Source organism: Trachypithecus francoisi, unplaced genomic scaffold (assembly GCF_009764315.1).
Source record: "Trachypithecus francoisi isolate TF-2019V2 unplaced genomic scaffold, Tfra_2.0 Lachesis_group5, whole genome shotgun sequence".
In the NCBI taxonomy this organism is placed as follows: Eukaryota; Metazoa; Chordata; class Mammalia; order Primates; family Cercopithecidae; genus Trachypithecus; species Trachypithecus francoisi.
The window spans coordinates 4,880,803-4,908,187 of NW_022681470.1; the positions used below are offsets into that span (position 1 = coordinate 4,880,803).

At 39.2% G+C, this 27,385-nt stretch overlaps 1 protein-coding gene and 1 pseudogene across 6 annotated transcripts in view; both read left to right on the forward strand.

Annotated features, from left to right (window-relative positions):
* Window positions 1-27,385, forward strand: part of AKT3 (AKT serine/threonine kinase 3) — a 372,395-nt gene that overhangs the window by 227,478 nt on the left and 117,532 nt on the right. For 5 of the 6 annotated variants that reach the window (XM_033199702.1, XM_033199704.1, XM_033199705.1 and 2 more), the window contains 2 exons: window positions 17,002-17,067; window positions 18,422-18,490. The exons of the other annotated variant lie outside the window; for it this stretch is intronic. In XM_033199702.1, the coding sequence (XP_033055593.1) occupies window positions 17,002-17,067; window positions 18,422-18,490 (135 nt within the window). The remainder of the gene's footprint in view (window positions 1-17,001; window positions 17,068-18,421; window positions 18,491-27,385) is intronic. 6 annotated transcript variants of the gene reach the window in all.
* On the forward strand, window positions 7,046-9,395 carry LOC117076332 (annotated as a pseudogene).

Sequence of the window (27,385 nt, forward strand, 5' to 3'; positions counted from 1 at the left end):
TGATGGAGCCACCGTGGGCCTAGAGGACAGAAATGCAAATTACTGAGGATTAGTTATAGACCTTGAAATTGAATTTCCCCTGCTGGGTTTAGAACTTGCTTGGAATCAGTGATGTTTTTATTTCTTCCAACTTCTCCCTTTCTGAATTGGAATATCTATCCTAGGCCTTTTCTACCATTGTGTTTTGGAAGCAGATAACTTGTTTTCTAGTGTGAAAGGTCCACAGATTTAGAGGAATTTTGTCCCAGGATGGATTATGTACAGAGTCTCACCCACTCCTGATTGGGTGATAACACTTGGGACTTGTGAGCTGATGATACTTAAATGAGATTTTGGACTTAGACTTGATACTGTATTGGTTGAGACTTTTGAGACTTTTGGGGATATTGGGGTGGGGTGAATGTTAGGATGGAATGAACCATAGTGGGTGGAGTGGTGGCCCCTAAAATAATATGTTCACATCCTATTCCCTGGAACCTATTAACTCTTGCTTTATTTGGAAAAAGAATGTATGCATATATAGTTATGCAGATAAAATTAAGAATCTTAAGTAGATCATCCTTGATTATCTGGGAGGGACCTAAATCTAATGAGAAGCGTCCTTGTTGGAGTGATGCAGATAGAGATTTCACCTATACAGAGGAGAAGGTGATATAAAGGTGGCAGAGGTTGGAGTGATGCAGCTTCAAGCCAGGAAATGTCAAGGACTTGCCAGCAGCTTCCAGAAACTAAGAGAAAGGCATGGAATGGATTCTTCTTCAGAGCCTCTGGAGGGATCATGTCTCTGCCAGTCTTGATTTTGTACTTCTGGTGTCCAGAACTATGAGAAATTTTTTGTGATTTTTTTGTTTTGTTTGTTTTGTTTTTTGAAATGAAGTTTTGCTCTTATTGCCCAGGCTGGAGTTCAATGGCACGATCTCGGCTCACTGCAACCTCTGCCTCCTGGGTTCAAGGGATTCTGCTGCCTCAGCCTCCTGAGTAGCTGGGATTACAGGCATGTGCCACCAGGCCTCGCTAATTTTGTATTTTTAGTAGAGACGGGGTTTCTCCATGTTGGTCAGGCTGATCTCAAACTCCTGACCTCAGGTCATCTGCCCACCTCGGCCTCCCAAAGTGCTGGGATTGCAGGTGTGAGCCACCGCGCATGGCCAATTTTTTGTTGTTTTAAGCCATCAAGTTTTGGTGGTATTTTGTTGTAGAGGCCACAGGAAATGAATACAGTCAGGTACCCAGAAATGTGAACTTTTCCACCTTTGGAAGGGATACCTGAATCAGATTGCCTGCAGTAATAGTAGTCTACTAAGTGCCTCTTCCTCAGTGCCTTCATATTCTTTCAGAGTTGGATTGCATGGTTACCGAGCTAGAGGACTCTCTTGACTACTAGGCAGTGCAGCTGCATTCACTGTCAGCTCCACATGGGGTGAAGGCACAGTCCATCCCGTTAGGCCTTTAGGAGTTTTGGAATAATGGTTGAAAAGTCTAATTAGAGTTTCTTGCTTAGGGATCATTCCTGCTTTGGGCATCCACAATTGTCTTGCCACTCCCAGGACCACTGCATTATGTAGGAGAAAGGAAAGTTGAGGTGATGTAGCTAAGAATTCTGTAGTGATAACATCATGCTCCTCCACCCCTTCTTCCCCATGTCCAGAAAAGTGGAGGAATCTATGGAGCGGGGACCTTCCTTTAGCCATCCTCAGGTTGAGTGTGAGCATACATTTGTGAAGCGTACATTTGTTTAGCCAACAAATGTTTTTATTTCCCATTCCTGTTCTCTATCAGACTGTTACTCTGAGGATGATATCTGACATGATATGTCTATTTGATATAACCTCTTTGCTTGTTTTTGGATAGTATGGGCTATAAAGTATGTTCTTTGGTCTGAAGACATGTAACTTGGTGGGGGCGCGGTACCTTCTCTTCCAGTCCTCTTACAGTATTTTGCGCTTTTGTATCTACCATTGGTTATGCAAAGCTCAATCCAGTGTAAATGTCTATTTCCAAGAATGACCATTTATAGTCTCCTGGGGATAGTGGCAGTAGCTCAGTGTAGTGTACTTGCCAACTATGTATGGGAGTGGGGGGACTTTTTTCTTGGGACTATATGCCATAGTCATCTGCAGTCTCTCTCTCCCTTTCTGGCAGACAGGATGGCTCTTTCTGGAATTTTGTGCATCAGAGGGTACAAGAGGAATACATCACTGGCCAGCCCATCTCTGCATTGCTGCATATCTCCCATATCTACTCATTTTGGGGACCCAGATAGCCACCTCAGACAAGCATGCTGGGACATCCACTTGCTGGTTCCAATCATCTCCTGATCCTGAAGGAAGTTGTTTTGATGACCATCAACATGTCCTACTTTAATTCACCCCTTAAATTCCCATAATGATTCTCATAGAGCCATGCCTCATTAATAATCCATCCATTTATTATTTATTTTATTTATTTATCTATTTTGAGATGGGGTTTCGCTCTTGTTGCCCAGGCTGGAATGCAATGATGCAAACTCAGCTTACTGCAACCTCCGTCTCCCAGGTTCAAGAGATTCTCCTATTAATAATCCATCCATTTATTATTTATTTTATTTATTTATCTATTTTGAGATGGGGTTTCGCTCTTGTTGCCCAGGCTGGAATGCAATGATGCAAACTCAGCTTACTGCAGCCTCCGTCTCCCAGGTTCAAGAGATTCTCCTATTAATAATCCATCCATTTATTATTTATTTTATTTATTTATCTATTTTGAGATGGGGTTTCGCTCTTGTTGCCCAGGCTGGAATGCAGTGATGCAAACTCAGCTTACTGCAACCTCCACCTCCCAGGTTCAAGAGATTCTCCTATTAATAATCCATCCATTTATTATTTATTTTATTTATTTATCTATTTTGAGATGGGGTTTCGCTCTTGTTGCCCAGGCTGGAATGCAATGACACAAACTCAGCTCACTGCAACCTCCGTCTCCCAGGTTCAAGAGATTCTCCTGCCTCAGCCTCCCAAGTAGCTGAGATTACAGGCATTCACCACCACACCTGGCTAACTTTTTGTGTTTAGTAGAGACGGGTTTTCACCATGTTGGTCTGGCTGGTCTCAAACTCCTGATCTCAGGTGATCCACCTGCGTCGGCCTCCCAAAGTGCTGGGATTACAGGCTGAGCCACCATGCCTGGCACATCCATTTAATAGTCTAGTTTTTCACTGCCTATCAGCCTGACCATATGGCCAGGCAAATGGCCACAGCGCATTCATGAGTGTACATCCACACTTCATGGTTACGTTTGTTTAGTTCTTCCATCATTGCAAGGAAAACAGTGTACAACTGAGCCCTTTGAGCTGATTTGTTCTTCAATCAGTTTCACATCAGTCAGTCACAGTGTGACAGCCTTCCAAACAGGATGCTGGCTGATCACATTTGAACTGCCATCATCTGTAAAACAAGCCACTTTTTGGTGGTCAGTGAGAGTTCTTTGTAAGACACTAACATTTGAAAAGTAGGATATGGCAGTAGGTTATCTGGTAGCTTCACAGATGGTTCCAAAGTTGGTCTAGAAGAAAAGAGGAGGCCCAATGTGATGACTCATGGCTGTAATCTCAACACTTTGGGAGGCCAAGGCAGGAGAATCGCTCGAGTCCAGGAGTTCAGACTCAGCCTGGGCAACATAGTGAGACCCTCATCTCTACAAAAAATAAAATTATCCAGGTGTGGTGGCATGCATCTGGTAATACTAGCTACTCGGCTGAGATGTGGGATTGCTTGAGCCTGGGAGGTCAAGACTGCAGTGAGTTGTGATTGCCCCCACTGTATTCAGACTGGGTGATACAAAGTGAGACCCTGTCTCAAAAAAAAAAAAAAAAGGTTTTCTTCTATCAAATATGGTAAGTATCTTCTTGCATTCCTCAGCACGTTCCTGTTAAGCCATTTTCATTTTGTTATAGGTACTCGTTAGAGTGTTTCTCTGACATTACCCAAGACATGGGTATTTTAAGTTTTAGGATTATGTTATATCCTTTAGTCATAAAGACAGTTTCAGTGAATGCCCAGTAGCATCGTCTCTCTAATGATGTGTTCTCTTTTATCATCTCTCTAATGATGTGTTCTATACTTTCTTGTCTGGCCCACGATCCCAGTGGTTGCTGCTGGACAGCATTCATGGGCTTTTTGCCATAAGCTCCAGTCTGTTTAAGTGTGAATTGCAGGTACTTCTAAAATCATATCTGAGTGTATATCATAAGGATCCAAAGGCATTAATTGATGCACTGCAACTTAGATAATAGCCTGCTGTAATTTAGGTCTCCATTCAGATGTGTCCTTTCAGGTAGTTTTACAGATTGGATTTAGCACTAGTCCCCAGATACAGAATTTTTCTTCTGCAAAACTCAAACAAACCAAGTGCAGTGGATGCTTCTTGCTTACTTTCATGGTTATGTAATAACAGCAATTTAATTTTAGTTGCCTGTAGAATTTATGGGTGGTTCCTGCCGAGGTTATTCGTAAGAATTTCAGTTTGGTAGATCCTGGGGTGTTTGCTGGATTTATCCTCTAGCCTGTGGTATTCCTGTGAGCCACCACTATTTTCAGGTCAGCCCTAGCTTGTTCTTAGGTTTCTGGTACCGTCATCATGTCATCACTGTAGTATATTATTGTATTCTGGACCTGTATCAAGTCAAAATCCCTTCAAAACAAATTATAATGGTAAGCTGATGAATGCAGATAAACCTGTAGCAGTGCAGTAAGTGTAAATTGGGATCATTCCCACTTGAAGGCAAAGTGCAGTTGGTTTTTTCCTGAGATTGGGACCAAGAAAAAGTATTGGCAAGTTCAATTAGTCTCTCTCTCTCTCTCTCTCTCTCTCTCTTTTTAAATTGAAACAGGGTCTCACTTTGGTACCCAGGCTAGTCTCAAACTCCTGGACTCAAGTGATCCTTCTGCCTTGGCCTCCCAAAGTGCTGGGATTACAGGTGTGAGCCACTATGTCTGGCTGAGTATGTCTCTTTTAGGTTGTTTTATTTTGGGAACTTCTGAAACCATGTCAGAGACTGCTGATGCTGTAGATGACACTACATTATTCACGTCTCGATTATCTGCTGTGAGTTTTCATGAGTCATTCACCTTTTTCATGCACGACACAGAGAATTTGTTGGTAAAAGCACTCCAGTGTCGAACATGTTGTTAATTAATGTGCTAAATCTCTTTTGGTCAACCATGATACTGTTTCAGATTAACAACCTATGTGAGCTGGGCAAGTTCCATAGATTCTCATTTAGCATGTTCTGACTGAAGGGAAAACTAGCAAGATTTCTGCAGTATAGTAGCTGAAGCTTTCCCTGGTCAGAATAATATCCTTCCCCAAAACATATTCGGGTAATGTGGATGCAAGTACTTCACATGATTCATTCAAACATACTAAGTTTCATCCAAATTTTAATTTAATCCTGTCAACCATTTCATCCTCATATCCTGTCTTTCTCATTATTGCCCCTACTAGGACTTTACCAATAGGTTTTGGAATCAGAGGCACTGAATTCTGTGTCAGGAACCCCTGGAAGCTTTCCTTTTTACCTTCTATTGTACCTACAGGTGTGCTTATGGCCTTCAGTTCCTACTTGGAGATTACTTAAAAAAAAAAACCCTGGTTCTGTGTCAGTCCTCATCCTGATTAATTTGGTAGCCCATCACCTCTGATGATTTGGACTGAGGTTCTTCATTGTCATTTTTGCCTCCCAGCTTGGTGCATTGCTTGAAATTAGGGTATATAGAGTGTGTTTGTTTAGGGCCCTTCAGTGTTGGGGGACTAAGAGGAGCTCCCATTGGTAAGCCTAACTTCTGATAATGCAGCATTAAGACCTTTGTGTTAACAGCAGTGTCCATTTTATTCATCCCATCTCTTAGTAACTGTTTAAAATTTCATCCTGCTTGGGACTTCCTTGACTCTCTGTTTTGTCTTTACCCATTCACTTCTGATTCAGTCTTACTTTCTTAGCATCTCTAAGACCCATAGTAAGAAGCTGAGACAACAAATCCGACACATTTCTTGGATCATTGATAGATTTTGCAGCAGGTATATCAGATGCCGGCATAGAGGGGCCCTTTTAGTCACAGTATTTACCATGATCTAAAGGGCATATTAAGGGTGAACAAACATGTTGATGACTATGAAGTTAATCCAGCATGGTTTGCGTATGCAGCTTATCAGCTATGTAATGTATGGAGTGCCACTTGGCATTTAAAGGAGGGGAAGGACCATTTCCCTTTTCAGGGTAAACAAATTTCACAATGGCTTTTACCCAGTCCAGCAGACTAGCTGTCCCTTTAGGAACAATCTGTTGTGTGTTTGGATCATGTACAACCATCTATGATTGTTCAGTAGTAAGTTGTGGTTCCTGCATCAACTCCAAGCAGACTTCTTCATTCTGCAACATTCAGAATCAAAGATACTGCTCCCAAGTTAGTCACTCTCACAATCTCTTTTCTTAATTGTTTTTCAGGAACCCGATGAATACCAATTCACAAGGCGAGACAACTCCTTCACACATAACCCCTGCTTCCAGTAGTATCATGGTTTTGTCACCCACCATTTGGACAATGTTCCTGGTGGTTAAAGGCCATAGAAATGCTGTCCGTTTTTTTCAGCATAATTTTCCACTGGGTTGTATCCTGGAGGCTAACAGTCATAGCTCAGCTTAACCAAAATCCGAGCTTTTTGAGCATCAGGATTTCCTTAACACTCTCTTTTGCTTTCATTTTAGCTGTTTTAAAATACAGCACACTGGGCCAGGCGCAGTGGCTCACATTTGTAATCCCAGCACGTTGGGAGGCCAAGATGGGTGGATCACTCAAGGCCAGGAGTTTGAGACCAGACCAGCCTGGCCAACATGGTGAAACCCCGTCTCTACTAAAAATATGAAAAACTAGCTTGGCTTGGTGGCAGGTGCACCTGTAATCCCAGCTACTTGAGGGGCTGAGGCAGGAGAATCACTGGAACCCGGGAGGCAGAGGTTGCAGTGATCCGAGATCATGCCACTACACTCCAGCCTGGGAGACAGAGCGAGACTCCCTCTCAAAGAAAAAAAAAAAACAAAACAGACTGCAGTGGCAGTAAGACCAGAAGCTCCTCACTTCTGTCTCTAAAGTGGGGAAAGGGCAAGGATGGAGGAGGCTTTCTGTAATACTTGGAAACTGTCCGACAGAACTTTGATGAGTACATGAAGGCTCTAGGCATGGGCTTTGTCACTAGGCAGGTGGGAAATGTGAACAAACCAACAGTAATTATCAGTCAAGAAGGAGACAAAAGGTGGTGATCAGGATTCGAAGTATGTTCAAGAACACAGAGGTTAGTTTCCATCTGGGAGAAGAGTTTGATAAAACCACTACAGATGACAGAAACTGCAAGTTTGTTGTTAGTCTGGATAGAGACAAACTCATTCACATACAGAAATGGGATGACAAAGAAACATATTTTATAAGAGAAGTATGGTGAAATGGTTATGACTTAACTTTTGGTGATGATGTGGTTGCCGTTCAGCACTATAAGAAGGCATAAAAATATTCATGGTCTGGGGCTGGAAGAGCTCTTTAGTTTTCCTATTTACTCAAGTCTCAGTGCTATCTTGCTGTTATAGTATGGTTGATTAGATGGTTATTCTTGGTGTGGAGGTGGAAAATGGTGATTTAAGAGTTTGTTATTCCAATCAGCCTAATTTTAACCTGGAAGTTTATCATGTTTTATAATTAAATTTTTGTCTTTAAAAAAAAGTGGATACATTTTATAATTTCCTTTAAAATGCAAATCAAATTGTAATAAAAATCTTACATGTGGGGAAAAAAGTACAAGTTACCAGTGGATTGTGTGTTTAGCTTGTTTCTCATCATTTTGCATTTCTTTGTATATCCGGTGATCTAAGTCCTTGAGATTTTTGGTCTGTCATTTCTAAATTCCATTGACAACTTCTATATGTAGCAACTTAGCACAATACAGCTGCCGTCTCATGCCATTGGTGACTGTATACCCATTTAGGCATCAGAGTTTATCATTGTCTGCCCTGTCATTCTTCCATTTTTGAAACAATGTTTTTGCCATGCTTTAATGAGTCCTACTTATGATGCCAACTGTGTCAGCTGTCCCTAAGACCACTCTCAGGCTCAGTGAGTCATGACTCACAAGACTTAGAAAAGACTCATGGTTATTGTTTATGATAGTGAAAAGGTACAGATTAAAATCAGCAAAGGGAAAACCACATGGAACAAAATCCTGGAGAAACCAAATGCAAGCTTTAAGGTATCTTCTTCCAGTGGAGTCACATGGATGATGTAGTGAAGTCAAGGGTCTCCAGAGAGACCCAATCAGATACATATACATATATGAGAGAGGATTCACTGAGAAATTGGCTTATGTGATCATGGAGGCTGAAAATTCCCAAGACAGGCCATCTGGAAGCTGGAGACCTTGGGATGCTGGTAACGTATCTCAGTCCAAGTTCCAAAACCTCAGAACCTGGGAAGCTGATGATGTAATTCTTAGTCTGAGGCTAAGGGCTGGGAACCTGGGTTTTGGTGGGAAACTGTGGAGTTGCTGGTATAAATCCTGGAGTCCAAATGTCAGAGAGCCTAGAGTTCTGGTGTCCAAGGACAGGAGAAGAAGAGTGTCCAGTTCCAGGAGAGCACCTTTTCTTTGCTTTTTTTGTCCCTATTTGGGCCCCTAGTTGATTGGATGGTGTCTGCTAACATTGTGGGTGAATATTCATCACTCAGTCCATCAGTTCACATTCCAGTCTCCTCTGGAAACACAGACACATTTATTAGTAATGCTTTACCAGTTCTGTAGGTATTCCTTAATCCAGTCACGTTGACACATAAAATTTACCGTCACAGATGCACTTACTTCTCCCAGCTGTGAAGTGCTGTCAACTAAAGAACCTTACCTGAGCCTTGGTGTCCAGGGTTTTTATTGGAAGTCAGTCACATAGGCAAGCAGTAGCTGCATGACTGCCCTGAGATGCTCAGATTCCAACCTCTCAGAGCAAAATCAGGCACGAAGTGTTAAACATACATCCTGTTGTTAGCATAAACTATCTAGTCAAACTGGTACCATGTGGCCCAAGATCTCCAGCATACAAAAATACGCTGACCAGGCAGAATATTTCAGAGGCTCAGAATTCATTTCCCAGGAGTTGACCAAGGGCCAGTTCTGAAGACTGACTTTTGGGAATGTGTAGAGTTTGGGCAACCCAGGCCTGATGTGTTACCCTTTTTCTGCCATTAAAATAACAGCCCAATGCATTTGCTTGATTACTGGCATCTCTTTTTCCTTGGACTCTTAAGTTCTTACTGGTGAATCTTAACCAAAATCTCTTAACGTGATCAGCCAGTTACTTTGTTCTCTTCTTTCATAATCTTTTGAACCTCCATATTAAACATTGCATCAATGATTGTAGTTTATTGTAGGAAGCAGATAATGGTTTGATCTGCTGTACCTTCATACCTTCATCAGCTGTCATTGTTCTGTTGGGAGTATGATTTCATTGATTTATGTTCTAGAATTATTTCATGCAGTTTGTGTAGCTTCTGTTCTTCAGCAGCATGTAACAAGATTATTCATTATTTACTAGTTCACTCATTATTTCAATAAATATACGTCAAATACCTAGTTATTTGCTAGGTACTACTCTAGGCACTGGGAACATTTGAAAGAATACAACTGACAAACTCTTCTCCTGTGGGAAATTATATTCAAGTCAGGAATTAGAGAATAAATAATACACATAATAAATAAATAAACCATAGAGTATGTAAGAAACTAATCCACACACACCACAGAGAAAACTGGAGTAGGGAAATAAGGAATAATGATGGTAGTGATTTTTGGGACTTAATGCAGTTTTAAATAGAATGGTTATGGAAGGGCTTACTGAAAGGTGAAATTTCAGCAAGCATTTGAAGGAGATCAGGAAGCAAGTCCTTTAGATATTTTGAAGGAAGAATGTTCCAGCAAGGGGAAATAGCAATTGAGAAGGCCCTGAGGAGGGAGCTTACTTAGCACATTCTAACACATTCTTTGAATAGCTAGGAGTCTAGCATGGTGTGGAACAAGAATGGTGTAGGATTGTTTGTAAGGATATTGGCTTTTACTGTGAATGAAGTGGGAAGCCTTTGGAAATTTTTATGCTGTGTAGTTACACAACCTAGTTTTCAGTATCACTTTGGCTGCAGTGTTGACAATAGACTGTGGATTGGAAGCAGATAGTTTGCTAATTATAGCAATAATCTAGATAATTGATGATAGTGGCTTGTACTAGGGTAGTAGCAGTGGAGGTAGTGATGATAATGAGATCTTGGGTATATTTTGATGAAGAACCAACAGGATTGCCTGACAGATTGAATGTAGAGTATGGGCGGAAAAAAAAAGGAGTTGGAGATCATTGTTAAGATGTTTGGTCTAAGCAACTGAAAGCACGGTGTTGCCATTCACTACAATGAAGTTGATTGCAGGAGAAACTTTTCAAAGGGAGATTTGGAATTAGGTTTTAGACATGTCAGATTTGCTGTTTTTGTTAGATACTACAGTTTATGTCATTGATTATACATCCATGCCAAATAGGCATTTCTTGAGTTTAGGAAATAAGTCTAAATTTGAGGTATAAATTTGGTAGTCTGTCAGCATATATCCTGTATTAGAGCCATAGTCTGAATGAGTTCACCAAAGGGAGAGTGTACCCAGTGAAGAGAATTCTGAGGACTGAGCCCTGGAGATGCTTACAGAATAAGGGTTGCAGAGCAAAGGAAGCAGCAATTGAGACTGAGGAAAGACAGTCACTGAGGAGGAGGAAAATGAAGAGATTAGGATATCCTGGCACCCAAGAGAAGAACATGTTTTCAGGAGGAAGGAGGAATCAAATGTGTTAAATGTTATGTTTATGGCTTCTCTTCTCAGTAGGAAGTAAGATTGCATTTTGAAAGTGTGAACGAGTGAGGTTGAGATAAAGAGAGACAAATAAATGAAAAGCTTCTGTGCTTAGAAGTCAGCACAGACCTGGGTTCTAGTCTTAGCTTAGTAGCTTGACTAGGTAAGAGTTAGTGTGTACGTTTAAGTATACATACCAGGCAAGGGAGAAGGCCTGGGAAATATTTGAAACAACCATCCTGAGAAAATGAAAAATGACCTAAGTAGCAATGGGTGAAAGAGGCCTCAGAAGATTCAACTGAGATTGGCAGGAGATTCCAATAGTGTTAGTCAGTATGTTTGTGTAAATTTATCTTTAGATGTGAAATACAGAGTTAAGAGGGTAGAGATGAACTTGTCCCAGTACTGCGAATGAGAGAGGCAGAAGAAAGACTGGAGTCCAAAGTGATTATATCATGATGGAAGTCAAAGGAGTTCATGTAGCCCTCCATCTAAGGAATATTTGGAACAGAAGCATCAAGAACAAAGTATCAAACACAATGCTCGAGAAAGGTGCAATAATGTTTGTAGTTAACAAAGAACAATGGTGCTTTCATCTTCTCCATCAAGGTGAGAAATCTTCAAAAAAAAGGAATAGAAATCAAGGAACAGAAAACAGTCTGACAGTTGGAGAATGGAAGAAGTATTAGAAGTCATTATCTGGGCCAGTGCTCAAGTTTTCAAGAAACAAAAGTTAGAATCCAAAATTTAGAGCTTGATAAGTGTGACATCTCTCCTCTGGTGGGGAAAAAAAAGTATAGGTTGCTAACATATGGCTTGTTGAGACAGTGGAAAAGTAAATAATAATCACTGATAATCATTGTAGTTTAATTTGTAAAAGTGTGTCACATCATCAGGGAAATGCAAATCAAAACCACAATGTGATATCATCTGTATTAGTTCATTCTCACACTGCTATAAAGAACTGCTCAAGACTGGGTAGTTTATAAAGAAAAGAGGTTTAATTGACTCACAGTTCTGCGTGGCTGGGGAAGCCTCAGGAAACATACAGTCATGGTGGAAGGGGGAAGAGGCATGTCTTATGTGGTGTCAGGCGAAGAAAGGGCGAGTGTGTGAAGGAGAAACTGTCAGACACTTATAACACCATCAGATCTCCTGAGAATTCACTCACTATCACAAGAACAGCATGGGTACACTGCCCCCCTGATCCAGTCACCTCCCAGAAAGTCTCTCCCTCTACATTTAGGGATTATGGAGATTACAATTCAAGATGAGACTTGTGTAGGGACCTGACCGTATCATCATCTCACCCCAGTTACAATGACTTTTATCAAAAAAAAAAAAAAATCATGGATGCTAACATGAACTCTCCTATGCTGTTGGTGGGAATGTAAATCAGTATAGCAACTATAGAAAACCATATGAAAGTTCCTCAAAAACTAAAAATAGAACTACCATATATATATCCAAAACGAAATCATGGTATCGAGGAGACATCTACACCCTTAGGTTTATTGCAGCACTATTCACCACAGCCAAAATATGTGATCAACCTAAGTGCCCATCAATGACTGAAAGGATAAATGTGATAAACATACAGAGTGGAATATTATTTAGCCATAAAAAAAAATGAAATCATGTCACTTGCAGCAACATTGATGGAAATGGAATCCATTATGTTAAATAAGCCAGGCACAGAAAGACAAGTATTGCATGCACATTCTTGTTCTTATGTGGGAGCTAAAAAATGGGATTGCATCCAAGTAGACAGTAGATTGGTTGTTCCTAGAGGCTGGGAATGGCACAGGGATGGGGAGATGAAGTTGATTAATAGATACAGAAGTATAGTTCTAATAAGACCTAGTGTTAGATAGTTCAGTAGGGTGACTATAGTTAACCATCTACTGTGTATTTAAAAATAGCTGGAAGAGTAGAATTTGAATGTCTCCAGCATAAAGAAAAGTTAAAGGTTTGAGGTGATGAATATCCCCATTACGCCTGATTTGGTCATTACACATGTGGAATGTGTCAAAACAACATAAAACAACCCCGAAATGTATACAACTATTATGTATCAAAAAATATGTGCCAAAGTAACACTTCTCTACTGTCTTCCTCCTGTTTCTCCCACCTGATTCCTGTCTTCCTCTAGGTCTCATGTATAGCTCTGGGTGGATGAAGGAAATGGTTTAGACAGAATGTGTCTTGATTTCATCTAGATTTGTGGTCAATTTGGGAGAAAATAATGTGAGCAGAGTACCTAGTGAAGTAAATAGTAGGTTGTTTGAAGATGGAAGGCAGTTTTTTGAAGTGGAAATGACCTTTAATGTTGAACTTAGATGTGGAATCAGTTGGTGCAGGGATTAAAGGAGATGACACTCGTGGTGTTCTTGATAATTAAGAGTAGAAATTTTATTTTTCTCCTCTTCTTTGCCATCTCCTACACCTCATTCCCTCAAATAACCTAACTACCACAAAACATTGAGAGAGTCAGATGAAAGGAGAACTTCAGATCATGTGTAGTAGAGGGTGAATGATAAATTGGAGAGGATCAGGAAAATAAATATTAAAAGGAAGACTATTCCTCTGCCTCAAGAAATAAAATCCCACTTCCCCTAATGCTTCTTTCCATGAAAGAAATTAGATTTAAAAGTTCATTATTTACTATTTTATAATGGATAATATATGTAAATTTGTATTTCAAAAGCTTTTCCATGAAAAAAATATATTGCATACCCAAGCATTGCTAGAACTCTTTATAATTATGATCAACAAATGGATATTTTGAAAGGTATCACATTGTTTTAGTCACTGTTTTACTACCATTATTTTTAACTTTTTGTTTTGACATGTTGCTTTTAACTGTAATTAAAAATTATTGGCATCTGTGTTTACTTTTTAGCTTGCGCATACCTTATCTTCATAGCAGAAACTAATTAGTATGTGAAATACAGTACCATTAAATATGCATTAATGGGAAGAAATTCGAATCTGATCAGCTATAAAATATGTTAGAAAATACATTTTGATATGTACATGGTGTTCATTCCAGTTCCATTCTCATAACAAAGAAATACTGTTTTTGCTTTTGCCTCCATACGTCTTTACTTCGTTCCTTGCATGTGGTCAGATTACAAATTTAGGGGATAAAAAAGTCTTCCCTCATGAAACTTACTAAGTGATTTAGAGAAATAACTATTATGTGTGATAAGCCTGTTTTAACAAAATAGAATGTAATACCCCACTGACATTTTTCAAGGCACTAGAATATCTTTTCTACTTCCAAATAAATTTCATACATACTTTTCCTTAGTCTTTTCCTAATTTATTGACCCAGATCACTTAACATCTTAAACCATAACAGGTAAATGTTATCTTCTGTGAATTTCTTTCTGAACTGGCTATACAAATTTCTATGATTCACTCTCATGTTGGAGGCATGTAACTTTTATATTATTACTGTTAACTTGATATCTCAAAACTATCCCCTTTTTCTTGTTCCTGCTGCCACCATAGTAGTCCAAGCCATCCTCACTTCTCTCTTGGGGTACTGTAATACTTTCCTAATTGATCCTTCTTTGAAGAACATGAAGAGACTTTTACAAACATTATGTTAACCACACCCCATCACTTTCTCCATGTCCCACACTATCACAATATCCAACTTACACTCTTCCAGTAGCATTGGTTTTCCCTTACAGCCCCATTGACAATAGTGGATAACCTCCACTTTTTCCTTAATACCACTTATCAGAAGGAGTAATTGTTTAAGTTGGATAATTTACTTGCTTGTGTTTTTCACTAGCCTGTGAACTCCATGAGCAATGGAATCTTATCTTTTTTATTAAGTTACTTTATACCAGCACTATTCTTAGCAATTAGTGAGTGCACATCAGCAGTTTTTTTCTTAAGTGAATGGACTTGGTTCAGTTTATCACAAAATAGCCACTTGTATAATGCTTAATCGTGTATTTCATACTCCCTCTGTGATCACTGACAGTAGTATCCCCTTCTCTGGTTTTTCCCGTTACACTGATCACCATGTAGGTAGAATTAAAGCCCCATGAGAGCAGATAATTTTGTCTGTTTTTTCAGTGTCCTGTCTCTGATATGCAGATGAATACCCAGAAGATACTTGTTGCATATGTGTTGAAGGAGTTGGGTGGATGACTAGATGGCTGGATGGCTGAATGAATGAATGAACTCTTGCACACTTGACATCTTGGAATTCTTTCCTATGATACACAATTCAGTTCAATAGACATTTATTAAGTATCTGCTGTATGCTTACCATTATGTTGGGCACAGTACATATGGAAATCAGTAAGTTCTGGTGTCATTTCTGCTTCTGATTTATTTTGTTTTGCAGTGTTTGCTATTCTAAATAACTTAGGGACTATATAGTACGATATGACAATGGCTTTCAAAATTGAGCACTTAAAACAGACTCCTATAAAACAACTAAGACTGAGATGATTTGATGTTTATGCTTTCCTTCACTTGTTGTTAATTATACTTTCTGTTCAGACACAATTGATCTGACCTTCTGGGAATGGTTGTAGGATCTTAGCTTCTTTGATTAATCTAGTTATTATCTTTTGAGTTTAAGGTCAAATATTTTTATAACGATAACAAATATAATGCAGTGTCCTGATGTTTTGCTTTTCATGTCTTTCTTATATCTAATTTTGATTTTCTGATAGTGTTAAGAAATTGATTCAGCAAGGGCTTTAAGATCTTGCCAGAATTGAAGAAGAGAGATGCTCTGTTAGCTTCAGCAGTTATCTTCCTTTCGTTTCTTCTTTAAGATAGTGTTACTTCTAAAATATGAAACATTAACTCCAGTTCTCCATATGTTGGAGAAAACACTAGTTTGCTTTTGATAGCAATATGAGATTATGCCCAAAGTTGGGGAAAACATTCTTAGTTTATTTTTGGTTTGAAATATATTATAAAATGATCACCTACAGTAGGAGGATTGTGAGCCTTTATTTTATTTTTTAAAGAAGCACATTAAACCTGTATTCTCTGGAGCTAAGCTATGAGGACGAAAAAGCATAAGAAAGATACAGTGGACTTTGGGGAGTTGGGGGAAAGGATGGAAGCAGGGTGAGGGATAAAAGACTACACATTGGGTACAGTGTATGCTTCTCAGGTGATGGGTGCACCGAAATCTCAGAAATCACCACTAAAGAACTTATTCATATAATCAAACACCACGTGTTTCCCGAAAACCTATTGAAATAAAAAAAAAATGTGTAGCACCCGCCCCCCCGCAACCAAAGGAAAAAAATCCAGTAGCCTCAGGTACTTGGGAGTCTGAAGCTGGAGGATTCCTTGATCCTCAGGAATTTGAGCTCAGCCTGGGCAACATAGCAAGACCCTATCTCTAAAAACATAAACAAGGAAGTGCATAAGGCTAGGCATGGCGCCTCACATCTGTAATCCCAGCTACTCAGGAGGCTGAGGCAGGAGGAATGCTTGAGTCCAGGAGTTCACGGTTACAGTGAGCTATGATTGTACCAGTGTACTCCATCCTGGGCAACAGAGCAAGAACTTGTCTCTAAACAACAAACTAAAAAAGCAAAAAGCCACAAGCAGAAAAGTATATATTTTTATACTCTGTTCCCTTCTATTTCTAAAATGTATAATTTAGAACTAAATATTGCTTGTGTATTCTGTGTTCTAAGAACTAATTTCTTTAAAGTAGGAGACTTTTAGATTCTATATTTATTGTGAAATATATCCTTTCATCCCCCTGAATAAAATGGATTACAAACATGGAGATATTAAATTACCTCATGCTGAAATATTAGTTGATAAATCCTCCCTGATAATTTTCTGGCTGATTTTTATATCATTCTTGATATACTTTGATTAAGTATGATTGAATTTATATGAACTTATACAGCCATATGAATTAAATCAATTTGAGTTTTTTTGTATTTTGGTGGAGAGAATGCTGAGTGGTAAAGGAGGCATGCCACTGTGTTTTAAAATCCTTTTCAATCTCTGGGCTTAACCGCTTACGATTTTAGAGAAATAGTGAAATTATTATTATCAGTGCTCAAAACGTATATTGAAGGTTTGCTTTTTTTTCTTTTGTAGGATGAAGTGGCACACACTCTAACTGAAAGCAGAGTATTAAAGAACACTAGACATCCCTTTTTAACAGTAAGTGGCTAGAGGACAGATGTTATAACATTTGAAATTTAAGGAATTTTGTGTTAGAAATTAAATTGTGAAAAATACTATTCATTTAGATACCCATTTTCTTTGTGGAAAGACCATAGTCAAATTTCCTATAACTTATTAGAATGTATGGATTTTTACAGTATGTATGCATTGATAATTCTTCCCATTATGCATTTATTACTTTTTTTGAGAATTTTTTTTCTCCCGTGAATCTCTTGCCGTTAAAAACAAAAACAAACCATAGAATTAATAGATTACCTCTGGCGTTTTAAGGAGACTATTGAGGAGATGACAGATTTTTAAAAATTTCTTAAGTGTCAAGATTTTATGTTTGTTTTATTGGCTTCTGATAAATATTTTAATGATCAGAAGCATTTCTTCAAATATGAAAGGCAGAAATGTTTATTGAAAATATTTTATAGCAATGAGACTTCTTTGAGGGATAGAGTACTTTAAGAAATATGGGAATGCTAAACACATTAGAGGGGGATAAGCCATGCTACGTTTTTTTCACGAGACAGAGAATAAACTGTGATTATATGATATGCCTACAATGTAGTTGTTTTGAAAGAAACTGGATTTTTTAGTTTTAGTTCTTAGATTCCTTGTAATATAGGGATAATTGGTAGTTTCTGTATTTTCCTCGTTCCAATGAACTATATTGAGATTAAAAATAATAGCTAGACTTTCAAAAGTGGAACCCTTTGCACTATTTGGAATATCTGAAATAGACATTTTCAGAGCTGTCAGTAGATACCTAGACTTACATTGCTACCTTTTTTGGTGTATTTATTGTCTAGTATAATAAGATAGCCTTTTGGTATTTTTTTAATAACCTATATATAACCTACAAAATTATATAAACCAACTCTGTTGGGTTGGGTTCTGTTATGCAGTCAATATGCAAAAAGTGATGTTGTCATTGTATTAGAAACCTGAGTTTAACAACTGTAGCTAGATTCCTAAGGAACTTCAACTAGCGCAATTTGTTGGCCACACTGTGAGGTTGCATGGATGAGCACCTCGAGTACTAATGCAGCTTCAAATCAGTGGCACATTAGATTGAGAAGTGCTTGTTGAAATTAAGTTTGCTTTTACTTGAAATTTTAATTTTAATTTTTCTTGTAATAATACCTATTGTGAACTAAACATTTGTTTTATGTTTCTCATAAACTCTTAAGCACTTTTAAGTGGTAAATAAACTCTTAAGAAACAATAACAATTCTTTTCATCAGTCATGCTTACTATTTCTAAGTGTTCTATTTTTAGTACAATTATTATTATAAGAATACAGGATTCTAATATAACATTTTTTCTTTTTTTTTATTTCAAGTCCTTGAAATATTCCTTCCAGACAAAAGACCGTTTGTGTTTTGTGATGGAATATGTTAATGGGGGAGAGGTGAGTCATGAAGTAAATCCAGTATTTGCATGGTAGTATTTTCATTATTTTAAAAACATTACTTAAAATGCAAGTTTAATATAGCAGTTCTCCATTTCTTGATAGGAATTTGTGTAGCTCTTAATACTATTGAATGGATGGGAGGAAATTATTTCTGATGAGATGTAATGATTGTTTTTATGTAACTACATTTATATGTTGGAAAGCATAATATTCTTTTTCCTGTGTTTTTAAATGTAAAAAGTTTTAACAGAAGTATGATTTTTGAAACCATGTTATTAGATTTTGAAAACCAGAAATATAGGATTTATTATGTTTTACAAAGTTTCTTTTCAAGTAGGCTGCGAACATTGTGAAAAGTTATTTTACCCATATTCTAAACTCATTGGAACAATAGTCCATGGGCACATTATGGCTGAGTTTTCTCTTTTTCTTTATAGTAGTTAGAGTACTATGACTATAGATATTTTTAAATATATATATTTTTAAATATTTTTAAATATATATTTAAATATATATATATATATATATATTTTTTTTTTTTTTTGAGACGTAGTCTCGCTCTGTCGCCCAGGCTGGAGTGCAGTGGTGCGATCTCGGCTCACTGCAAGCTCTGTCTCCTGGGTTCACGCCATTCTCCTGCCTCAGCCTCCCGAGTAGCTGGGACTGCAGGCGCCCACTGCCACGCCTGGCTAATTTTTTGTATTTTTTAGTAGAGACGGGGTTTCACCGTGTTAGCTAGGATGGTCTCGATCTCCTGACCTCGTGATCCACCCGCCTCGGCCTCCCAAAGTGCTGGGATTACAGGCTTTTTTTTTTGAGACAGAGTTTCGCTCTGTTGCCAGGCTGGAGTGCAGCAGTGCAATCTAAGCTTACTATCACCTCTGCCTCCTGGGTTCAAGCGATTCTCCTGCCTCAGCCCCCTGAATAGCTGAGACTACAGGGGCGCACCGCCACGCCCCGCTAATTTTTGTATTTCTGGTAGAGATGGGGTTTCACCGTGTTGGCCAGGATGGTCTTGATCTCCTGACCTCATGATCCGTCTGCCTCAGCCTCCCAAAGTGCTGGGATCACAGGTATAAGCCACTGCGCCCAGCCTACCATGACAATATTTAAGAGACTGACAATATCTTACAATTTTGGAGATAAATTTTATAATTTTTATTAGCACATTTCAGTCATTCCTTTATTTCTTTTCCTTTTTCTTCCTTGGTTTTGATCACAGTCAATGTGAGGGAAAAGTAAATTTACTGGAAAGGCTAACTGGAAATATTTTTATTGTGGACTTTCTGAAATAAATTTAATTGTTAAATAAGGTCTGTGTCTCATGAACTTAAAATATTTTTATTTTCCAAAATAAATAATTAAATATCCTTTAGGGAATTTTTTTTCCTGTAGAATTATCTGATTTGCAGGAATTTGTTTGTTGCAAAACTTCATTCACTCAGGGCTTGCATAGTGGCTCAGACTTGTAATCCCAGCACTTGGAGAGGCTGAGGCAGGTGGATCACTTGAGCTCAGGAGTTTGAGACCAGCCTGGACAACTCAGTGGGAGCCTGTCTCTATAAAAAATTAAAAAATTACCTGGACGTGGTGGCACACTCCCAGCTGCTGTACTCCCAGCTACTCAGGAGCTGAGGTGGGAGGATCACTTGAGCCTGGGAGGTCGAGGCTGCAGTGAGCCGTGGTCATGCCACTGCACTCCAGCCTGGGTGACAGAGCAATACCTTGTCTCAAAAAAAAAAAAAAAAAAAATCAAAACCCAAAACTTAATTCATTAATTTGGTAAACACATTTTGAGTGCCTAGGCAGTATGGGTTTATGAAAATGTGTTAAGATATTATCCTTGCTGTGAAGGAGTATGTAAATTTCCTTAGTGTATTACAAATTAGAATGTAGTGAAAGACTTAAGTTCTAATAAAGTCATAAAAGAAAATGCTTTGTGGATGATCTAGCACTTGGGGTAGGCTTAATGAGATTTCACCCAGGGAACTGAATCGAGAAGTTGTTTCAGGCAGAGAAGATGGGATGGGGAGAATCGCTGCTGGGTGATAGGACAAGATAATTAAATAATAATAACCCAAGCATACAGAACTGGGCCCTTGCAGTAAGATGTCTGAGAAAATGTGAAGAAAATGGATGTTGTGAACCTGTAGGATTGGGGCATCTTTTTTTTTTGGGATGGGGTCTCTCTCTGTCATTCAGACTAGATTGCAGTGGTGCCATCTCTGCTCACTGCAACTTCCACCTCCTAAGCTTAAGCAATCCTCCCATCACAGCCTTCTGTGTAGCTGGGACTACGGCATGCATCAACATGCCTGGCTAATTTCTGTATTTTTTTGTAGAGATAGGGTTTTGCCATGTTGCCTAGGCTGGTCTTGAACTGTTGGCCTCAAGTGATGCACCCACCTCAGCCTTTCACAGGGCTAGGATTAACACCAAAGTGTTAACTTCCTAAGAGGTGTGTTCACAGTGTAACTCTGGCATCTTATTCACTACTTGTACATAGTCGGTGCTTGACAAATATTCATTGGATTATTTGAATGAATAAGTGAACAAATGGATGAACATTCCCTCAGGGATTAGGGATAAGAGAAGTTAGCTAAAAGTGGTACAATAGGAACTACTGAGGATTAGGAAGAAAAATAGAAAGTGAGGTAGTTCACAGGGATAGGTATTTCACAGGGATAGGATTACAGACGTGAGCCATCGCACCTGGCCATATTGTTACATCTTAATGACCAATTAATTAGATCTTGGTAGAAACAAAAGGTACAATGAAAAGTGATTTTTGGTTGGAATTTGGGAGCCTTAGCAGATACAGTGCAGTTACGAAGAACATGTTAACCTTATAAATTTGGTTTTGAAAAAGTTTTTCCTAAGCTTTTAAAGTAATATGTATGTGGAATTATGATGGAGAGTGAATAGTCAGAACTGTGGATGCAGTTTTGGCAGCCATTCCCTTAAAGATTATGATTTAAGTTATGGAGGTGGAAATGAAATTGATGAAACCTCTATGTCAGTATCTATCAAAATTTAAAACGCGCTTATACTTGGACTCAGCAATTTCATTTCTACGAATTTGTCCTGCAGACATACAGATGCACTACAGAATGATATATAGATAAATATACTCATTGCAGCATTGTAGTACTTTAAATGAGCATTCAGTAAGGAGTCTGCTTAAATAAAGTTATATTCATGCAGTGGAATCTCTATATCCATCTAAAAGAATGATGAGACAGCTCACTATGGGCATTTATAGAAGTTAAAAAAAACTAGGTGCAGACAGAGTATAAAGCATACTTCTGTTGTGTTAAAATAAAATTAGATTGTGAACATGTGTATATATGTTTGTCTGTGCATCGAGTATCTCTGAAATTATTTACTGGATATTAGTGCTTGTCTTTGGGAAAATCTACTGAGTGGCTGGGGATAAGATGGAGGAAGACTTTTCTTTTTTGTATTTTTCTGTGTCTTTTGTGTTTTGTGCCACATATATGTATTATCTAATAGTTGAAAGTAGACAGGCAAATGGAGGGATGAATGGATGACCAAGGGAAACAATAAGACAGATAAAACAGTCCACAGACAAAAACTTGGAAAAACACTCTTAAGTGTCTCTATTTTTTAAACAGTGTTATGTATTCATGTCTATAGTAACAGTTTTCACATTGTTTTACAATTACTTATTTACTTGTCTATCTTTCCCACCAAAGTGCTAACTTCCTAAGAGGTGTGTTCACAGTATAACTCTAGCATCTTATTCACTACTTGTACATAGTCGGTGCTTGACAAATATTCATTGGATTATTTGAATGAATAAGTGAACAAATGGATGAACATTCCCTCAGGGATTAGGGATAAGAGAAGTTAGCTAAAAGTGGTACAATAGGAACTACTGAGGATTAGGAAGAAAAATAGAAAGTGAGGTAGTATACAGTTTGTTTTGTTAAAAAAGCTGAAAGTGTAAATTTAGGAGAGGATATCTTTGTATTTATAAAATACGTATATATTAAGTCTTTGTGGAAGGCACTCTGGTAGATATCTAGGGCATAGAAATCTGAAATAAACATAGATCTTGCCCTGAAAGACTTTATAATCTACTGGAGAAAGATAGGGTACAAAAATAATACTGAGTGTGAAATAATTATCACTTCTATCATAATAGATAGATTGTGGGACTTTGATGGAATGAAGGAAAGCTTCCTAGAGGGCACTACCTGGCATCTGCACTTCTTTTCTAAACCCAGAGTACTTTGAGATGAATTGATGATTATTGAAAAAATTTTACACTAAAAGCAGATTTTCAGATTAGCCAGATGATTTTCTTTAGTATTAGTACTCCTACATTATTTTTCTTGTTCAGCATATCTTTTTTTTCCTTCAGAATTTCTCTTTTGGATTGGGCTATAGATAAGTACTATATTATTTAATATTTTGAAGCAAGTGAACTGATTCTCTAGGGTCTCACTCCATCACCCAGTCTGGAGTACAGTGGTGCGATCTCGGCTCACTGCAACTTCTGCCTCCTGGGCTCAAGCGATCCCCATGCCTCAGTCTCCTGGATAGCTGGGATTATAGGTGTGTGCCATCACACCTGGCTGATTTTTGTATTTTTAGTAGAAATGGGGTTTGGCCATGTTGGCCAGGCTAGTCTTGAACTCCTGGCCTCAAGTGCCCACCTCAGCCTCCCTGTATGTGGTATATAGTTTTAACATGCATAGGTAATTACAGTGTTGGTACACACACACACACAGAGAAAGAGAGAGACAGAGAAAATGAAAAATTATTTATATTTAATAACTTTAGTAGGAAATAGAATTGTGTGTATTTAACCTCACAATCTTTTATTTTTTTAGATTAGTAGATGTATTTTAAAATAGTTATTTAGTTCTTGGAGTATAGTAGGGTTATTTCAATTCTTGATTTATCACGGCTGGGGAGGAAATCTATGCTTAATGTGTTTATCCTTGTGGCAACTTTTTAAATTTTGGTTTTGCTTTGGGTTCACCTTGCCATTTATTCTGCCCAGGGATGCCTTATAAAAATGCAGAAAACGACCAGGCCTGGTGGCTCACGCCTGTAATCCCAGCACTTTGGGAGGCTGAGGTGGGCAGATCAGGAGTGGTCAGGAGTTCGAGACCAGCCTGGCCAACATGATGAAACCCCATCTCTACTAAAAATACAAAAAATTAGCCGGGTGTGGTGGTGGGTCTTGTAATCCCAGCTCCTTGGGAGGCTGAGGCAGGAGAATTGCTTGAACCCAGGAGGCAGAGGGTACAGTGAGCCAAGATCATGCCACTGCATTCCAGCCTGGGTGACAGAGCAAGCCTCTGTCTCAAAAAAAAAAAAAAAATGCAGATAACTTAGTTGCTATAGAAAGAGTATTAAACATAGTAGTTATATTTTTGAAATAGGATTGAAATAGAGAGGATTAAAGTAAGGGAAACAATAAGCACACATAAACACTTCACAGTAGCACAATCCACACAAATACCACGACTTAGCCAGTGGGATAGTATCTGTGTGGCATCTAAGGACTTGAGCCTGAGAATATTGGCCTTTTGTAAGCAAGCTCTGGTAGGTTCAAAATACCCAAATGGCAGCACACTCAAATCTTTTTATATCAAGTTTTTGCCCTAAGATGAGCTGCTTTAGTCTATGCTCTAGAAAGTTTACCTTGAATTATAATTTGAGTTAGGGATTTAGCATGCTCTTGATTATGCTTGTGATTTTTATGTGTTTGTCAATATTAGTCACATGCCACGTAGCAATGTTGCAGTCAGTGATGGACAGCACAGTGGTAGTCCCATAAGACAAATATGCACAGGTTTGTAGCCTAGGAGCCGTAGGCTATAATACCATATAGCCCAGGTGTGTAGTAGGCTATGTCATCTAGGTTTGTGTAAGTCACTCTATGATGTTCACACAATGATGAAATTGCCTGTATTAGTTCTCATACTACAAAAAAATCTGCCCCAGACTGGGTAATTTATCAAGGAAAGAGGTTTAATTGACTCAAAGGTCCGCAGGGCTGGGGAGTCCTCAGGAAACTTATAATCATGGCGGAAGGGGAAGCAAACATGTCCTCTTTACATGGTGACAGGAAGAAATGCTGAGCAAAGGGGGAAAAGCTCCTTATAAAACCGTTAAATCTTGTGAGAACTCGCTCACTATCATAGGAATAGTGTAGTGGTAACCACCCCCATGATTAAATTACCTCCTGCCAGGGCCCTCCCATGACATGGGGATTATGGGAGCTACAATTCAAGATGAGATTTGAGTGGGGACACAGCCAACCTATATCATTCTGCTCCCGGCCCCTCCCAAATCTTATATCCTCACATTTCAAAACACAATCATGCCTTTCCAACAGCCCCTTAAAGTCTTAATTCATTTCATCAATATCCCAGAAGTCCAAGTTCAAAGTCTCATCTGAGACAAGGCAAGTCTCTTCTGGCTATGAGCCTGTAAAGTCAAAAGCAAGTTAGTTACTTCCTAGATACCATGGGGGTACAGGCATTGGGTAAATACACCCATTCCAGCTCGGAGAAATTGGCCAGAACAAAGGAGCTACAGGTCCCATGCAAGTCAAATCCAACAGGGCAGTCATTAAACCTTGAAATTCCAAAATAATCTCCTTTAACTCTGTGTCTCACATCCAGATCATGCTGATACAGGAGGTGGGCTCCTGTGACCTTGAGCAGCACCACGTCCCTGTGGCTTCACAGGGTACAGCCCTCCTCCCAGCTACTTTCATGGGCTGGTGTTGAGTGTCTGTGGCTTTTCCAGGTGTATGGTACAAGCTGTCAGTAGATGACCGTTCTGGGGTGTGGAGGACAGTGGCCCTCTTCTCAGAGCTCCACTAGGCAGGGCCCCAGTGGGGACTTTGTGTAGGGGCCCCAACACCACATTTCCTTTCTGTAGTGCCCTAGCAGAGGTTCTCCATGAGGACTCTGCCCCGCAGCAGACTGGCCATCCAGTTCTTTCCACACATCCTCTGAAATCTAGGTGGAGGTTCCCAAACCTTCATTCTTGTCTTCTGCACACCAGCAGGACCAACACCACATGGAAGCTGCCAATGCTTGGGGCTTGCACCCTCTGAAGCAATGGCCTGAGCTGTACATTGGCCCCTTTTAGCCACAGTTGGGACTGAAGCAGTTGGGATGCAGGGCACCATGTCCCAAGGCTGCACATGGGACAGTGCAGTAGGGGGGCCCTACTTTTGGGCCTTGGCCCTAGCCCACAAAACTGTTTTTCCCTCCTAGGCCTCTGAGCCTATGATGGGAGGGGCTGCCGCAAAGGTCTCTGAAATGCCCTGAAGACATTTTCCCCTTTGTCTTGGTGATTCACATCTGGCTCCTTGTTACTTATGTAAACTTTTGCAGTGAGCTTGAATTTCGACCCCCAAAATGAGTTTTTCTTTTCTATTGTATTGTCAAGCTGCAAATGTTCCAAACTTTACTTCTCTGCATTCTCTTCAATGCTTTGCCACTTAGAAATTTCTTCCGCCAGATACCCCAAATCATTTCCTTCGAGTTCAAAGTTCCACAGATCTCTAGGGCAGGGGCAAAATGCCACCATTCTCTTTGGTAAAGCATAGCAAGAGTCACCTTTACTCCACTTACCAGTAAGTTCCTCGTCTCCATCTGAGACCACCTCAGCCTGGACTTCATTGTCCATATCACTGTCAGCATTTTGGTCAAAGCTATTCAACAAGTCTCTAGGAAGTTCCAAACTTTCTCACATTTTTCTGTCTTCTTTTGAGCCCTCCAGACTGTTCCAGCCTTGCCTGTTACCTGGTTATTAAGCTGCTTTTACATTTTTGGGTATCTTTACAGCAGCATCACACTCTCCATGGTACCAACATACTGTATTAGTCTGTTCTCTGTTCTCATGCTGCTGTGAACTGCCTGAGACTGGGTAATTTATAAAGGAAAGAAGTTTAATTGACTCAGTTCTGCAGGGCTGGAGAGGCCTTAGGAAACCCACAATCGTGGTGGAAGGGGAAGCTAACATGTCCTTCACATGGGAGCAGGAGAGAGAAGTGCTGAGCAAAGGTGGAAAAGCCCCTTATAAAACCATCAGATTTCATCAGAACTCACTCACTGTCAGCAGAACAGCATGGAGGTAACCAGTTCTGTGATTCAATTATCTTCCACTGGGTCCCTCCCACAACACATGGGGATTATGGAAACTGCAGTTCAAGATGAGATTTAGGTGGGGACACAGCCAAACCATATCATTGCCTATCAGCAAATTTCTCAGGCCATATTCCAGTTGTTCAGTGATGCATGACTGTATTTAGAGCACTAAAACTTCTTGATGGAAGTGGATTGTGAGAGAATTGTTGGCTGTGAAAAATCAACCTTAACTTCTTACGGTCGTATTGGTACAATGGAATTTCATCATAGTTGCATGTAATTTATGTGAATTCAAAGAAGTGGGCTCAATAAGGTATAGCTGAGATAGACAAGTTGATTTAAATGATGTTATTATTCTGCTCTTCTTCTCGATGAGTGTATTTACAGAGTGACCTTAGGATGAGAGATATAAATTTGCTATTCTTTACTCCTTGTTACTTCCTACTTTCCATGCATAGAGCTTCATGGAATATAAACTCTGGTGTTTTAAAATACAAAGCCTTCATAAAATGTCATTGAGTGCATTGTAACTGCAGGTGTTCATTTAGAGAAACGATATTCTGGCCAGGCCTGGTGGCTCATGCCTGTAATTCTGGTGCTTTGGGCAGCTGAGACAGGAGGATTCCTTGGGGCCAGGAGTTTGAGACCAGCCTGGCCAACATAGTGAGATCCCATCTCAAAAAAAAAAAAAAGCCATGCATGGTGATGTGTGCCTATAGTCCTAGTAAATTAATCAGGAAAGCTGAGG